At 43.2% G+C, this 18668-nt stretch overlaps 1 protein-coding gene across 1 annotated transcript; it reads right to left on the bottom strand.

The window, feature by feature from the left end:
- Positions 1–666: 666 nt before the first annotated feature.
- Positions 667–1491, bottom strand: LOC129817048 (trace amine-associated receptor 13c-like). The gene has a single exon (XM_055872032.1). It carries the CDS (start codon positions 1489–1491, stop codon positions 667–669), a length of 825 nt encoding a protein of 274 aa, XP_055728007.1.
- Between the last annotated feature and the right edge of the window lie 17177 nt (positions 1492–18668).

Genomic DNA, 18668 nt, shown 5'->3' with positions numbered 1-18668 from the left:
TTCTAATAATTTGAAGTTTGATGGAATAACCATTTTAACTCTACTACACTTACAAATGGTTTATTACTTAACATTATAAAGTGTTACCCTTAATTGAATATTCTTGCATTTTACCCTCAACTACATACACAATACACCATTGAGATAGACTTGGACTTTATCTGATATCATGCAGTATTGTACATTTCAACTTTACTGCACTTGATGAAGATGTTGTGTCACAATTGAACCACTAGAGGGAGGTGTTAAACAACATATAGAATGATTCATGACGTCCTCGGAATGTACTTTTAGAATACTTACATACTATTCATCATTGAATAACATGAAACAACAACAGACTTATGCCTTCTTATGCCTTCCCCAAGTCCTTCAAATCCAATCCATCCAAATCATTCTGTATCAACACCACATGTATCTTTGACGAGAACGCTGAGATTAGTAATGTCAGTGTATTGTTACATGAAAGAAGCAATTACAACAATTGTATAGCATAACTATATGAAACCTATGTTTGAGAAACTAGGGAATAGAATTATAGGAACTTCAGAGTTAAAATGTGTTTAGCTGTCACTTTGAACCATGGATAAAAGAAAGCATAAATTATTGGATTAATTAAGGAATTAACAAGTGGCAGAAAACGGATGAAAACGGATAAATTGTCACTTAAAAAAGACAAAAATAATAAAATAAAAATAAAGTTGGAATCCAACAAATGAAATAGGTGAAAACAACAATAGCTAGAGTTTTTGCTGCTTTTCTCTCAGACTTATTTGCCTGTACAGTTTTAACACCAGACACACTGACAGCCTCTTTAGAAAATACCTTTCTGGCCTGTGATCTGGCCAACACAAAGATTTTCAAATAAAGCGGTATAATAATAGAGCACGGGACAACCATTGTAAATAGACGGTCAATTACATTACCCCAGATTGACCCTTCAACAATAAAACATTCTTTCAAACATCTACTTCGTACATGTACATTTGCAAAGTTTTTTATGTTAGCAGCACGGTATATGATACAACAACACCAGGTGATGGATATACAACACATAATTCTTGTTATTGTTATTTTAGAGTGGTACAATAAGGGATCACACACAGCAACATAGCGGTCAATAGATATCAAGACCAAATTACCCAGAGATAAAGAAGTGCATAAACAAGCAATGTAGGCATGAAACGCACAGAAATATTTCCCAAAACCCCAGCATGATTCCATTATTGCTACAGTCATTACTGGTATCACAATCAGTCCCACCAGGAGATCTGACACAGCCAGAGAGAGGATGAGCAGGTTGGTTGGAGTGTGGAGCTGCTTGAAGTGAGAGATGGAGATGATCACCAGTACGTTCAAAAATACTGTAACTGCTGAAATCAATGAGAAGAAGATGTACAGTGTTATGTAGATAGATGTCGATAGCAAAGCCTTTCTGCAAGAAGAGTTTCCGTCTTGAAAACAGCATTGAACATCTTCATCTTTCTCCATTTGTAATAAAGTGTCAAAATGCTGAGGTCCTGCTCCTGCTTGGTCCTGTGTGTGACCCTACCCATTTGTGTATACTGTACTCTATACCATCTACTGCATCTTGCCTATGCAGTTCGGCCATCGCTCATCCATATATATATTTGTATCTTTAAAAGTTGTCAATAGGTTTTACCCTTACCTTTTTGGGAGAAAAAAATATTACTTGTTTAACAAAAATTTTCTCTGAGCAATTGCATTAGTATGAAATAATATCATTTCATTTTTATTTGTATTATTTATTTCATATAGTCATTATGTCTCATCTTTATCAATAATGTCAATCATTTCGGACCCCACTGTACCTACTACTGCTACATGAGGTCCATATTTATGTACATACAATATATATTTATTGGCTTCTTGTTTTGATTATTTGTGTAGAGACATTCACCTGCACTGTTGGAGCTAGTTACACAATCATTTTGCTGCACCTGCCATAACACCTGCAGATCTGTGTACGTGGCCAATACACTTTTTTTTATCTAGTTTGTTGTTGTGTCATATTCCAGAGGGTTCTGTTAGCACTACAATACCATATACTGTATTGTCCATTTACATGGAAATTCATTGAGAGACGTCAGTATACAAATACACAACACAACACAACATATGACATGCTGTACGGAAAACTGGAACGTTAGTACACAAGTCACACATTTACATATTCACATTTTATTCAAAACATGCAGGGATCTGTCATAATGACACTTATATCACTCTACCAATTAAAGGTGTCAAACACAAACACATCTAATACATTGTGATTTTGTATTTTTTAATTGTTTTATTTATTCACACAGCTTGGGTCACCATTGAGAACAGTGTCTCATTTGCAAGGAAGCCTTGTGAACGTGAACATACAATAAATACAAGATTAATCAAAACAAACTACTCTCTAAATCTAGTGCCAGGTAGCCTAGCAGTTTAACAGTTGGGCCAGTAAGCAAAAGGTAGCTGGTTCAAATCCCCATGCCTATTAGGTAAAACATCTGTGAATGTGCCTTTGAGCAAGGCACTTAACCCTAATTGTTGTTGTAAGTCACTCTCGATAAGAGTGTCTGCTACCTCTGCATGATTCTTAGGGAGCATATTACATCAGTAAAACTCAACCTGTGCTCTGTCACTGGGAACAACTCTTAAATTATGATATTTCAACATTTTTAAGTTAGATTTTTTAAGTTTCTGACACCAGAGTTATCACCTGTATGCAAGGCTCTGGAACAATGAGGTCCAACACTCTAAGGAATTCGACCAAATAAAGGTGTTGGAGACACACAAATGCTTTACTCCAGGTGTCCAATAAGGCCCTAATACAGCATAAACATTCAAAGTGAACCTGCAGTGAACCTAACTACAGCTCTATTGCCATTTGTGTGAGTACAACTTCCACTAGGCCTCAGCCTCAGTACAACCCTCACCCCTAAACTAGTCTTCCCTGCACAGGTCAAGAATCCCACCTCTGAATCATGACTCTGTCACAGGTGGGATCTGAACCGTGGGATCCTGAGTGGAAAACCAACATCTTCACCAACAGTCCAAGAGGAAAGTCCCTCTTGGACCCAAGGTGACACTGATTTAGAAGTACCAGGCAGGGCTACCTCATCACGACAGCATGAGTCTGACTCACCTCTGCTTCACATTTTCCATTTAAGTCATTTAGCAGATGGGGGGGGGGGGGGGGGGTTGTGGCATTAATCAAGATACTCATGGGACTAAACCTCCCCCTAACATCACTCAAGTCTCAATCCTACATCCCTCTCTATAGTGTTTAGACAAATAACAAGACATTTTCAGAACTGTGCAGAACTGAAATTACTTTTTTTTTGTGGCCTCTGAATTGGAACATCCTGATTTCATGGGGCATGATCCAGGATCAACACATATATAATATGATCCAGGGTCAATATTGACATATCTAACATGCCAAAAGACTGGTGTGACCCCTGACCTGGCAGCAGTGATGTAATGAGAGCAGTGACAGTGGCAATGAGAGTAGTGATAGTGTTCATAACCAGTATGTTGAGTGTGAAAACACATACGTTTTGCCAGCAGCAGACTATGATCGATAATGTCAAAGGCCGCACTGAAGTCTAACAAAACAGCCCCCACAATCTATTTATCATCAATTTCTCTCAGCCAATCCTCAGTCATTTGAGTAAGTGCTGTGCTTGTTGAATGTCCTTCCCTATAAGCATGCTGAAAGTTTGTTGTTAATTTGTTTACTGTAAATAACATTGTATCTGGTCAAACACTATTTTTTCCAAAAGTTTACCACTGGTTGGTAACAGGCTGATTGGTTGGCTATTTGAGCCAGTAAAGGGGGCTTTACTATTCTTAGGTAGCGGAATGACTTTTGCTTCCCGCCAAGCCTGGGGGCACACACATTCTTGTAGGCTTAAATTGAAAATATTGCAAATAGGAATGGCAATATCGTCCGCTATTATCCTCAGTAATTTTCCATCCAGTAGTGACGCCTCTAGTACTGAAATGCAGTGCCTTAGACCGTTGCGCCACTCGGGAGAATGGTTACATTTCCCCAGTCCCATCACTAAAATGTTTACCTAAAAAGGTGGTGTTGTGGCCGCTTTGTTGTTGTTTTACTGCAGATTGCCCCTTTAGGATCTGTGGATGATAGAGGAATATGTGTTTTTTATGTTTTCCGAATTACAGTTTGAGACAAAGTCATTATTGAGCTACACGAACCTACACGATGCATATTTGAACATGTTTGATATTTAAGAGATCTTGAATTCCTTCACTCCAATTGTTTTTGGTCCAAAATTGACCAATGAAAAATAAATGAGGGGGACAAAGTCAGACAACATTTGGTTTGTTTATGCAGATTGAGGTCTATATTGACTTTGACATTCCAAATATTGTAAATTGAAACCTACGTTCCTACTTCAGGAGTGTGAACCTAATACGTCTGGTTTGTCTGTCCCCTGCAGGTAGACTGGTTTCAATCTGAAGCGGCAGCTGCCACGGCTGAGTAGAGAAACATCTGTTCTTCAACATGTCCGTCCTGCAGCCAGTGGAGCAGCTCTCTCTGGCGCAGTTGGAAATGAAGATCCAGTGGGAACCAAGGTTCGCCCTCAGCATGTCCCTGTACAAGGTGCCACAAGGCCAACCGTAGACTGGTGCTGTCCCAGCAGGTGCAACTGGAACCACACTGTAAAACATTTCCTGTAATTTGTACAGTAACTTATTGGAAGCAATTGGCCAGTAAGTTACTGTAATTTATTTTATAGTACAGCGACTGTAATCCAATTTTTGGCAATTCATTTTATGGTACCAAAATATTTACTGTGATCTAATTTACGGTATATTACTGGAATTGCCCATGCAGCTACATATTACCCAGTGTTATTTGCAAGTTTGCATTTTTACATTTTGGTCATTTAGCGGGCTCTCTTGTCCTTAGTAACGTACAGTCAGTGCATTCAAACAAGGTTGATTAAAAAGAACGCATATCACAGTCATAGCAAGTAAAACATTTCTGTAACCATTACTGAACATGTTGAAATAGATAAGGATATTGTGGTCTTCAAATTTGTAATTGTAATTGTAATTGTAATGACAACACTATCTTACGATATACAGTGCATTCGGAAAGTATTCAGACCTCTTGACTTTTTCCACATTGTGTTAAGTGCCCCATGGTGGCGGTGGGGTTATGGTATGGGCAGGCATAAGCTACGGACAACAAACAAATTCCATTTTATCGATGACAATTTGAAATCACAGAGATACGGTGACGAGATCCTGAGTCCCATTGTACTGCCATTCATCCGCCGCCATCACCTCATGTTTCAGCTTGATAATTCACACATGTCCGTCTTCATCTGTACACAATTCCTGAAAGCTGAAAATGTCCCAGTTCTTCATTGGACTGCGTACTCCCCAGACATGTCACATATTGAGCATGTTTGGGATGCTCTTGATTGACGTGTACGGGAGCATGTTCCAGTTCCCGCCAATATCCAACAACTTTGCACAGCCATTGAAGAGGAGTGGGACAACATTCAGCAGGCCACAATCAACAGCCTTTTTAAAAAACAAACATTTTATTTAACTAGGCAAGTCAATTAAGAACATTCTAATTTACAATGACGGCCTAGAAACAGTGGGTTACTGCCTTGTTCAGGGGCAGAACAACAGATTTTTACCTTGTCAGCTCAGGGATTCAATATAGCAACCTTTCGGTTACTGGCCCAACTCGCCAACCGCCAGGCTACCTGCCACCCCACATGATTGTTTTGAAGGGGTGTCCCCATACTTTTGTATGTATAGTGTATCTGTGACCAACAGAATAGCTGTTTTCCCAATCATGTGAAATCCATAGATTAGGGAATAACACATTTATTTCAATTGATTGATTTCCTTATGACTGTAACTCAGTAAAATCTGGCGTTTTTTTATTTTTGTTAAGAATGGAATGAGTCAAGTTATCCCTCTGTCACAGATTGTGAATTATACTGCCTTCCTCTGGTTACTGTACATACTGAATGTATTCCCTGTCCTCTGTTTCTCTCTGCAGGAAAACGTTTAAAGAAATGTTGCTGTTTATTCTTTATTTTGGATATGAGGTCAAATGTTTGATTTGTGGCGACATTATAGAATGTCACCTTTTATTTGAGGGTATTTTCATACATACAGTGCATTCGGAAAGTATTCAGACCCCTTGACATTTTCCACTTTTCGTTACGTTAGACTTATTCTTAAACGGATTAAGTGATTTTTTACCCCCTCATCAATCTACACACAATACCCCACATAGGTTTTTAGAAATGTTTGCAAATGTAAAAAAAAAAAAAAAAAATGAAATACCTTATTTACATAAGTATTCAGACCCTTTGCTATGCGACTCAAAATTGAGCTAAATAGCATCCTGTTTCCATTGATCATCCTGGAGATGTTTCTACAACTTGAATGAATTTGGCTCCTGAATGGCGGAGTGGTCTAAGGCACTGCATCTCAGGGCTAGATGCGTCACCACAGACACCCTGGTTCAAATCCAGCTGTATCACAACCGGCCGTGATTGGAAGTCCCATAGGACGGCGTACAACTGGCCAAGCGTCGTCCGGTGTAGGCCGTCTTTTGTAAATATTAATTTGTTTTTAACTGACTTTCCTAGTTAAAAAGTTTTTTTTTGTTGTTGAGAAAGGCACACACCTGTCTATATAAGGTCCCACAACTGACAGTGCATGTCCGAGCAGTAACCAAGCCATGAGGTCGAAGGAATTGTCTGTAGAGCTCCGAGACAGAATTGTGCCGAAGCTCCGATCTGGGGAAGGGTACGAAAAATTTCAAGAGCACAGTGGACTCCATCAATCTTAAATGGAAGAAGGTTGGAACCACAAAGACTCTTCCTAGAGCTGGCAGCCCGGCCAAACTGAGCAATTGGAGAGAAGGGCCTTGGTCATGGAGGTGACCAAGAACACAAGCAAGTTCCTCTGTGGAGATGGGAGAACCTTACAGAAGGACTAACCTCTGCATCACTCCAACAATCAGGATTTTATTGTATAGTTGCCAGATGGAATCCACGCCACAGTAAAAGGCACATGACAGCCTTGGAGTTTGCCAAAAGGCACCTAAAGGACTCTCGGACCATGAGAAACAAGATTCTCAGGTCTGAAGAAACCAAGATCGAACTCTTTGGCCTGAATGCCAAGTGTCACGTCTGGAGGAAACCTGGCACCATCCTTACGGTGAAGCATGGTGGTGGCAGCATCATGCTGTTGAGATGTTTATAAGCAGCAGGGACTGAGAGACCAGTCCGGATTGAGGGAAAGATGAACCGAGCAAAGTACAGAGATCCTTGATGAAAACCTGCTCCAGAGCTATCAGGACCTCAGACTGGGTCAAACGTTCACCTTCCACCAGAACAACGACCATAACACACAGCCAAGGCAACGCAGGATTGGCTTCGGGACAAGTCTCTGAATGTCTTTGAGTGGCCCAGCCAGAGCCCGGACTTAAACCCGATCGAACATCTGTGGAGAGACATGAAAATAGCTGTGCAGTGACGCTCCCCATCCAACCTGACAGGATCTGCAGAGAAGAATGGGACAAACTCCCCAAATACAGGTGTGCTTAGCTTGTAGCGTCATACCCTATAATCACTGGCAAAGGTGCTTCAACAAGGTACTGATTAAAGGGTCTGAATACTTAGGACTCTCCAGAGAGTGGTGCGGTCTGCAGTGTGCCCATCGGGTGCACACTGCCTGTCCTCCAGGACATCTACAATACCTGATGTCACAGGAAGGCCAAAAAGATCATCAAGGACATCAACCACCCGAGCCACGCCATCATCCAGAAGGCGAGGTCAGTAAAGGTGCATCAAAGCTGGGACACAAGGCCCTCAGACTGTTTAATAGCCAGCACAAGCAGACTACCACCCAGTTACTCAACCCTGCACCCTAGAGGATGCTGCCCTATGTACATAGACATGGAATCCCTGGTCACTTTAATAATGGAACACTAGTCACTTTAGTAATGTTTACATACTGCTTTACTCATCTCATATGTGTAAACTGTATTCAACTGTAGTTTTTTTGTCAATACCACTCAGACATTGCTTGTCAAAATATTTATATTTCTTATTTCCATTCTTTTACTTTTAGATGTGTGTATTATTGTGAATTGTTAGATACTGGTGCACTGTTGGAGCTAGGAACAAAAGCATTTCGCTTCAGCCGCAACATCTGCTGAATATTTATATGTGACCAAAAAAATGTGATTTTGTAGTGTATTAAAGGTAGTACCCCTTTAAACGTAATGTTCAGTTAAATAATGTATTTAGATATTGGTTCCCTCACCCTGTAAGCAGTCTATGAACTGCTCTTAGTCTATGTCGCTCTGACATTGCTCATCCATATATTCTTAATTCCAGTCCTTTACTTAGACTTGTGTAAATTAGGTATTTGTTGTGAAATTGTTAGATATTGCTGTACTGTCAGAACTAGATGCATAAACATTTCGCTCACCCGCAATAACATCGGATAAACAAATGTCTTTGACCAATAACATTTTATTTTATTTCTACTGAGTGACTGCAATCAGTCACTTCCTAGAAACAAGAGTGTTTCATTTTCAGACAAACACGTTACTTCCTTCAGCACACTACTACTACAGTGTGACTGTTTTGGAATAAAATATTCAATATATTTCCTTTAACATCCTCTGTGTTGTGTGCTTATTGTTTAACCTTTGATATTTTCTAGGTCATTTTGAGACCTTAAGGAGCATCAGGTACTGCTGGAATATCTACCAATAGCATGTCCATCTTATTGTGATGTATTACACTGGTCACTGTTCAAAACATTTATAAAGAATAGTCTTCACTTTAGATTTGGGGAAAAACTACTTTAATGAGTATTAAATGGTGAAAATACATTTTTTAAACATCTTTGGTTCTTATGAATCATTACATACTATAAACATTGTTTATAATTATGTGAATTACCAGCTTACTAAAATAAATATCGGATTAATGACAAATTATGAATAAACTATTTACTAATCCATTATAAATGATTTAGTGTGATACCCAATCTCTATATTCATTCAGAGTAAACAGCATCTGAGAGAGCTGCTCTGGTGTGACCCCTGACCTGGCAGCAGTGATGTAGTGAGAGTAGTGGTAGTGTTCATACCCAGTATGTTGAGGGTGAACTGTCTGCTGTGGTCTCCTACACTGTTGGGCTGAATAATTCATGTATATACTGTAGTAGGTATTTATAAATGTGAGAACCTAGCTGAGTAACATTTCACAAGTGTGGGCTTAATAATAAATGGTGAGCAAACTGTAAATGCCTTACAAATGGTTTATTACTGAATGTTATTATAAAGTGTTACCCATAATTGCATATTCTTACATTTTACCATCAACTACTTACACAATACAGAAGTTATTTAGACCTGGACGTTATCTGATATCATGCAGTATTGTACATTTCAACTTTACTACACTTGATGAAGACGTTGTGTCACAATTGAGCCACTAGAGGGAGATGTTAAACCACATATAGAATGACTCATGACGTCCACGGAATGTACTATTAGAATACTTACTATTTATCATTAAATAACATGGAACAACCACAGCCTTAGGTATTTGGAGTACACAATCCACAATGACTACGATGTCTTTTATAAAACAGGCTTATGCCTTCTTATGCCTTCTCCAATTCATTCCAATCCAATCCAGACAAATCATTCTGTATCAACACCAAATGTATCAATCATGACAACACTGAGATAAGTCATGTCAGTTTATTGTAACATTAAATAATTACAACAATTGTAGAACAAAACTATATCAAACCGATGTTTGCCGAACTAGTGAATCACACACACACACACACACACACACACACACACACACACACACACACACACACACACACACACACACACACACACACACACTCACACTCACACTCACACTCACACTCACACTCACACTCACACACAAACGAACAAGCGGTTGGATAAACAAATAATTAATGAAAGCATGATGTAATGTAATACGGGATTGGATGTTGCTGTGCCCAGCTAACCTGTCCTTCAGCCTTACTGATAGTTAGAGATGAGAGAAAAGGTACATTTTTTCCAATTCAATTCAAATCAAAAGCGCCGATCAGGTGTGGACCTTACAGTGAAATGCTTACTTACAAGCCGTTAACCAACAATGCAGTTTTAAGAAAAAATAAATGTTTAGTGGAAATAAATAAGTATAAAATAACAGTAACAAAAAATTAGAGCAGCAGTAAAATAACAATAGCAAAACTATATACAGGGTGTACCGGTACAGAGTCAATGGGCGGGGGCACCGGTTAGTCGAGGTAATTGAGGTAATATGTACATGTAGGTCGAGGAAGGATATTGACCTCATCCCGTCAGTTGAGGATGCCTGGTCATTCTTTAAATGTTACTTCCTCACCATATTAGACAAGCATGCTCCGTTCAAAAAATGCAGAACCAAGAACAGATATAGCCCCTGGTTCACTCCAGACCTGACTGCCCTCGACCAGCACAAAAACATCCTGTGGCGAACTGCAATAGCATCGAAGAGCCCCCGCGATATGCAACTGTTCAGGGAAGTCAGGAACCAATACACGCAGTCAGTCAGGAAAGCAAAGGCCAGCTTTTTCAAGCAGAAATTTGCATCCTGTAGCTCTAACTCCAAAAAGTTCTGGGATACTGTAAAGTCCATGGAGAACAAGAGCACCTCCTCCCAGCTGCCCACTGCACTGAGGCTAGGTAACACGGTCACCACCGATAAATCCGTGATAATCGAAGACTTCAACAAGCATTTCTCAATGGCTGGCCATGCCTTCCTCCTGGCGACTCCAACCTTGGCCAACAGCCCCGTCCCCTCCGCTGCTACTCGCCCAAGCCTCCCCAGCTTCTCCTTTACCCAAATCCAGATAGCAGATGTTCTGAAAGAGCTGGAAAACCTGGACCCATACAAATCAGCTGGGCTTGACAATCTGGACCCCCTATTTCTGAAACTGTCCGCCGCCATTGTCGCACCCCCTATCACCAGCCTGTTCAACCTCTCCTTCGTATCATCTGAGATCCCCAAGGATTGGAAAGCTGCCGCGGTCATCCCCCTCTTCAAAGGGGGAGACACCCTGGACCCAAACTGTTACAGACCTATATCCATCCTGCCCTGCCTATCTAAGGTCTTCGAAAGCCAAGTCAACAAACAGATCACTGACCATCTCGAATCCCACCGTACCTTCTCCGCTGTGCAATCCGGTTTCCGAGCCGGTCATGGGTGCACCTCAGCCACGCTCAAGGTACTAAACGATATCATAACCGCCATCGATAAAAGACATTACTGTGCAGCCGTCTTCATCGACCTGGCCAAGGCTTTCGACTCTGTCAATCACCATATTCTTATCGGCAGACTCAGTAGCCTCGGTTTTTCTAATGACTGCCTTGCCTGGTTCACCAACTACTTTGCAGACAGAGTTCAGTGTGTCAAATCGGAGGGCATGTTGTCCGGTCCTCTGGCAGTCTCTATGGGGGTACCACAGGGTTCAATTCTCGGGCCGACTCTTTTCTCTGTATACATCAATGATGTTGCTCTTGCTGCGGGCGATTCCCTGATCCACCTCTACGCAGACGACACCATTCTATATACTTCCGGCCCTTCCTTGGACACTGTACTATCTAACCTCCAAACGAGCTTCAATGCCATACAACACTCCTTCTGTGGCCTCCAACTGCTCTTAAACGCTAGTAAAACCAAATGCATGCTTTTCAACCGCTCGCTGCCTGCACCCGCACGCCCGACTAGCATCACCACCCTGGACGGTTCCGACCTAGAATATGTGGACATCTATAAGTACCTAGGTGTCTGGCTAGACTGCAAACTCTCCTTCCAGACTCATATCAAACATCTCCAATCCAAAATCAAAGCAAGAATCGGCTTTCTATTCCGCAACAAAGCCTCCTTCACTCACGCCGCCAAACTTACCCTAGTAAAACTGACTATCCTACCGATCCTCGACTTCGGCGATGTCATCTACAAAATAGCTTCCAATACTCTACTCAGCAAACTGGATGCAGTTTATCACAGTGCCATTCGTTTTGTTACTAAAGTACCTTATACGACCCACCACTGCGACCTGTATGCCCTAGTCGGCTGGCCCTCGCTACATGTTCGTCGTCAGACCCACTGGCTCCAGGTCATCTACAAGGCTATGCTAGGTAAAGTGCCGCCTTATCTCAGTTCACTGGTCACGATGGCTACACCCACCTGCAACACGCGCTCCAGCAGGTGTATCTCACTGATCATCCCTAAAGCCAAAACCTCATTTGGACGCCTTTCCTTCCAGTTCTCTGCTGCCTGCGACTGGAACGAATTGCAAAAATCTCTGAAGTTGGAGACTTTTATCTCCCTCAACAACTTTAAAAATCTGCTATCCGAGCAGCTAACCGATCGCTGCAGCTGTACATAGTCCATCTGTAAACTACCCACCCAATTTACCTACCTCACCCCCCATACTGCTTTTATTTATTTACTTTTCTGCTCTTTTGCACACCAGTATCTCTTCTTGCACATGATCATCTGATGATTTATCACTTATCACTTTTTATCACTTTTTTTTCTACCATGATATTGACTTGTTTATTGTTTACTCCATGTGTAACTCTGTGTTGTCTGTTCACACTGCTATGCTTTATCTTGGCCAGGTCGCAGTTGCAAATGAGAACTTGTTCTCAACTAGCCTACCTGGTTAAATAAAGGTGAAATAAAAAAAAATAAAAAAAATAAAAATAGATAATAAACAGAGAGTAGAAGCACCGTAAAAGAGGAGGGGGGCAATGCAAATAGTCTGGGTAGCCATTTGATTAGCTGTTCAGCAGTCTTATGGCTTGGGGGTAGAAGCTGTTAAGCAGTCTTTTGGACCTAGACATGGCACTCCGGTACCACTTGCCGTGCGGTAGCAGAGGGAACAGTCTGTGACTAGGGTGGCTGGAGTCTTTGACAATTTTTAGGGCCTTCCTCTAACACAGCCTGGTATAGAGGTCTTGGATGGCAGAAAGCTTGGCCCCGGTGATGTACTGGGCCGTACTCACTACCCTCTGTAGTGCCTTGCGGTCGGAGGCCGAGCAGTTACAAATACCAGGCAGTGATGCAACCAGTCAGGATGCTCTCGATGGTGCAGCTGTAGAACTTTTTGAGGATCTGAGGACCCATGCTAAATCTTTTCAGTCTCCTGAGGGGGAATAGGCTTTGTCGTCCCGTCTTCATGACTGTCTCAGTGTGCTTCGACCATGATAGTTTGTTTGTGATGTAGACACCAAGGAACTTGAAGCTCTCAACCTGCTCCACTACAGCCACGTCGATGAGAACGGGGGCGTGCTCGCTCCTCCTTTTCCTGTAGTCCACAATCATCTCCTTTGTCTTGATCACTGGCACCACACGGCCAGGTCTCTGACCTCCTCCCTATAGGCTGTCTCATCTTTGTAGGTGATCAGGCCTACCACTGTTGTTTCATCCGCAAATTTAATGATAGTGTTGGAGTCGTGCCTGGTCATATGGTCATGAAGTCATGAGTGAACAGGGAGTACAGGAGGGGACTGAGCGCGCACCCCTGAGGGGCCCCCTATGCACCCCTTCTGAAAAAACCTACACTCGATCCCTCCGATGTCAACAACTACAGACCAGTATCCCTTCTTTCTTTTCTCTCCAAAACTCTTGAACGTGCCGTCCTTGGCCAGCTCTCCTGCTATCTCTCTCAGAATGACCTTCTTGATCCAAATCAGTCAGGTTTCAAGACTAGTCATTCAACTGAGACTGCTCTTCTCTGTGTCACGGAGGCGCTCCGCACTGCTAAAGCTAACTCTCTCTCCTCTGCTCTCATCCTTCTAGACCTATCGGCTGCCTTTGATACTGTGAACCATCAGATCCTCCTCTCCACCCTCTCCGAGTTGGGCATCTCCGGCGCGGCCCACGCTTGGATTGCGTCCTACCTGACAGGTCGCTCCTACCAGGTGGCGTGGCGAGAATCTGTCTCCGCACCACGTGCTCTCACCACTGGTGTCCCCCAGGGCTCTGTTCTAGGCCCTCTCCTATTCTCGCTATACACCAAGTCACTTGGCTCTGTCATATCCTCACATGGTCTCTCCTATCATTGCTATGCAGACGACACACAATTAATCTTCTCCTTTCCCCCCTCTGATAACCAGGTGGCGAATCGCATCTCTGCATGTCTGGCAGACATATCAGTGTGGATGACGGATCACCACCTCAAGCTGAACCTCGGCAAGACGGAGCTGCTCTTCCTCCCGGGGAAGGACTGCCCGTTCCATGATCTCGCCATCACGGTTGACAACTCCATTGTGTCCTCCTCCCAGAGTGCTAAGAACCTTGGCGTGATCCTGGACAACACCCTGTCGTTCTCAACTAACATCAAGGCGGTGACCCGTTCCTGTAGGTTCATGCTCTACAACATTCGCAGAGTACGACCCTGCCTCACACAGGAAGCGGCGCAGGTCCTAATCCAGGCACTTGTCATCTCCCGTCTGGATTACTGCAACTCGCTGTTGGCTGGGCTCCCTGCCAGTGCCATTAAACCCCTACAACTCATCCAGAACGCCACAGCCCGTCTGGTGTTCAACCTTCCCAAGTTCTCTCACGTCACCCCGCTCCTCCGCTCTCTCCACTGGCTTCCAGTTGAAGCTCGCATCCGCTACAAGACCATGGTGCTTGCCTACGGAGCTGTGAGGGGAACGGCACCTCCGTACCTTCAGGCTCTGATCAGGCCCTACACCCAAACAAGGGCACTGCGTTCATCCACCTCTGGCCTGCTCGCCTCCCTACCTCTGAGGAAGTACAGTTCCCGCTTAGCCCAGTCAAAACTCTTCGCTGCTCTGGCACCCCAATGGTGGAACAAACTCCCTCACGACGCCAGGTCAGCGGAGTCAATCACCACCTTCCGGAGACACCTGAAACCCCACCTCTTTAAGGAATACCTAGGATAGGATAAAGTAATCCTTCTAACCCCCCCCCCGCCCCCCTTAAAAGAGTTAGATGCACTATTGTAAAGTGGTTGTTCCACTGGATATCATAAGGTGAATGCACCAATTTGTAAGTCGCTCTGGATAAGAGCGTCTGCTAAATGACTTAAATGTAATGTAAATGTAATGTTGAGGATCAGCGTTGCGGATGTGTTGTTACCTATCCTTACCACCTGGGGGTAGCCCATGAGGACCAAGACCATTCTGAGCATTATTAATGGGAAAATATAGTAGGGGTGATGATTTGGCCACTTATAGGTTTTTAAACATGGGAAATAGGATAACTGTGCAGACTAACTGTTTTTGGGGATGTCAGTGCTCAGTTTAGAACATAATCCACAACCTCAGGAAACGAGATGGTACGTCACATGTCAGCTGGCTTGTGTAGGAAAGCTGACAGTAGGGAAGTTGATGAGAGGGCATGACTTCATGGTGTACACGCTTATAGCACATTCATTCGGAATTAATAGTGGGATTCCATAGGAACATTCCATAGACGTTTAGAAATGTCCATCTGAACTGAATTCTAAACCATATCTCTTCAAGTCGAGGGAGACTTTGTCTCAGTTACATCATGGGGACAAGTACTTTTTGTCAGACATCAGAACAACCAAAATGTATTCTGACCCAATCACCCATTGATGTTTTTTTAATGTGACTAAGAAATGTGATTTCCAGTTCAGTTTAGTTGTATCGATCAGTGATCTCAAAAGCACTTCAAGTAATTAGGGGCAGTTCAAAATGTACTGGGAATATTTTCACATGAACCTCCCCTTGTACTGTAAAAACAAATGTACACACCCTCCCCCCTCATAGAATTAACTCTAAATAATGCTACGAAACGTGGTTATCAACATTGCCATCTCAGCATACTTTTGTGGCACAGTCGATGCCACGCAGGGCTACGGGCCAGAAGGTTGAGGGATCACCGACCACCACGGACGAGCTCAATCTCCTTGCATGTTTCATTAGGCCTACAACACGATGAGAACTGGCAATTATAATCTAGGGGGATATTAGATATCCAACATTTTGATGCCAATCATATAAAATACATGGAACGCAACATAAGTTTTCACCAATAGTTTTCTGTGCCAATGCATGTGAAGGACCTCGGCGTTACTCTGGACCCTGATCTCTCTTTTGACAAACATATCAAGACTGTTTCAAGGACAGCTTTTTTCCATCTACGTAACATTGCAAAAATCAGAAACTTTCTGTCCAAAAATTATGCTGAAAAATGGGTGCGTCACATGCTTTTGTTACTTCTAGGTTAGACTACTGCAATGCTCTACTTTCCGGCTACCCGGATAAAGCACTAAATAAACTTCAGTTAGTGCTAAATACGGTTGCTAGAATCCTGACTAGAACCCAAAATGTGATCATATTACTCCAGTGCTAGCCTCCCTACACTGGCTTCCTGTTAAGGCAAGGGCTGATTTCAAGGTTTTACTACTAACCTACAAAGCATTACATGGGCTTGCTCCGACCTATCTTTCCGATTTGGTCCTGCCGTACATACCTACACGTACGCTACGGTCACAAGACGCAGGCCTCCTAATTGTCCCTAGAATTTCTAAGCAAACAGCTGGAGGCAGGGCTTTCTCCTACAGATCTCCATTTTTATGGAATGGTCTGCCTACCCATGTGAGAGACGCAGACTCGGTCTCAACTTTTAAGTCTTTACTGAAGACTCATCTCTTCAGTGGGTCATATGATTGTGTGTAGTCTGGCCCAGGAGTGTGAAGGTGAACGGAAAGGCTCTGGAGCAACGAACCGCCCTTGCTGTCTCTGCCTGGCCGGTTCCCCTCTCTCCACTGGGATTCTCTGCCTCTAACCCTATTACAGGGGCTGAGTCACTGGCTTACTGGTGCTCTTTCATGCCGTCCCTAGGAGGGGTGCGTCACTTGAGTGGGTTGAGTCACTGACGTGATCTTCCTGTCTGGGTTGGCACCCCCCCTTGGGTTGTGCCGTGGCGGAGATCTTTGTGGGCTATACTCGGCCTTGTCTCAGGATGGTAAGTTGGTGGTTGAAGATATCCCTCTAGTGGTGTGGGGGCTGTGCTTTGGCAAAGTGGGTGGGGTTATATCCTTCCTGTTCGGCCCTGTCCGGGGGTATCATCGGATGGGGCCACAGTGTCTCCTGACCCCTCCTGTCTCAGCCTCCAGTATTTATGCTGTAGTAGTTTACGTGTCGGGGGGCTAGGGTCAGTTTGTTATATCTGGAGTACTTCTCCTGTCTTATCCGGTGTCCTGTGTGAATTTAAATATGGTCTCTCTAATTCTCTCTTTCTCTCTTTCTTTCTCTCTCTCGGAGGACCTTAGCCCTAGGACCATGCCTCGGGACTTCCTGGCATGATGACTCCTTGCTGTCCCCAGTCCATGGCCGTGTAGCCGCACACAGGCCTGAAATCACCTTGCGCAATGCCAAGTGTTGGCTCGAGTGGTGTAAAGCACGCCACCGTTGGACTCTGGAGCAGTGAAAAACGCCTTCCCTGGAGTGACAAATCTGGATTTGGCTGATGCCATGAAAATGCTACCTGCCCCAATGCATGTTGCCAACTGTAAAGTTTGGTGGTGGTGGAATAATGGTCTGGGGCTGTTTTTCATGATTTGAGCTAGACCCCTTAGTTCCAGTGAAGGGAAATCTTAACACTACAGCATACAATGACATTCTAGACTTTGTGACAACAGTTTGACAACAGTTTGAGGAAAGCCCTTTCCTGTTCCAGCATGAAAATGCTCCCATGCACAAATTGAGGTCCAGTTAGAAATAGGTTTGTTGAATATCTGTGTGGAAGAACCTGACTGGCCTGCACAGAGCTCTGACCTCGACCCCATTGAACACCTTTGGGAGGAATTGGAACGCCGACTTCGAGCCAGGCCTAATCGTCCAACATCAATGACAAACTTCACTAATGGTCTTGTGGCTGAATGGAAGCTGAATGAAAGTCCCAGCAGCAATTAGCCATCATCTACGACCAACTCCGTATTATTGCCCATGATTTTGGAATGAGATGTTCAATGAGCAGCTGTCCACATACTTTTGGCAATTTAGTGTCTAAGAAAGTTCAGGAAAATCTAGGAAACAGAACTAGAGAAACAGGAAGGTGGAAAAGAACACTGGTAAGACCTGACAAGACAAGACGAACTGGCAACAGACAAACAGAGAATACAAGTATAAATACGCAAGGGATAACGGGAAGATGGGCGACACCTGGAGGGGGTGGAGACAAGCACAACGACAGGTGAAACAGATCAGGGTGTGACAATCGTACCTGTAATATCGCAAACGGACATGGCAGTTTCACCGATACGAATTCCATCTTTAAAGGGAAATGTCACTCAAAAACAAGAATCAAAGTGTCGACGGCCACAACATCATGATGATGCAAAATATCGTATGATGCAAAACGCATCGTACTGAATGATGATGTGGCCGGTGACACTTTGATTCTTGAAAGTCCAATATCTTGAAAAGTTGCCTTCAGACATACAAATCATTTTGGGACTGTATCAACAGTGGACTATAACTAAAGGTGGTTTTTGAGTGTAATTTCCCTTTAAGGGCATAATTGCTAACCTCTTGGCAACTCCAC

The sequence above is a fragment of the Salvelinus fontinalis genome, chromosome 19 (assembly GCF_029448725.1).
Source record: "Salvelinus fontinalis isolate EN_2023a chromosome 19, ASM2944872v1, whole genome shotgun sequence".
Lineage (NCBI taxonomy): Eukaryota > Metazoa > Chordata > Actinopteri > Salmoniformes > Salmonidae > Salvelinus > Salvelinus fontinalis.
This window is presented reverse-complemented; position numbering and strand designations above follow the sequence as displayed.

Coding starts and splice junctions, on each gene's coding strand:
- LOC129817048 (XM_055872032.1), bottom strand. CDS start 1,491: ATGGAGAAAGATGAAGATGTTCAATGCTGTTTTCAAGACGGAAACTCT.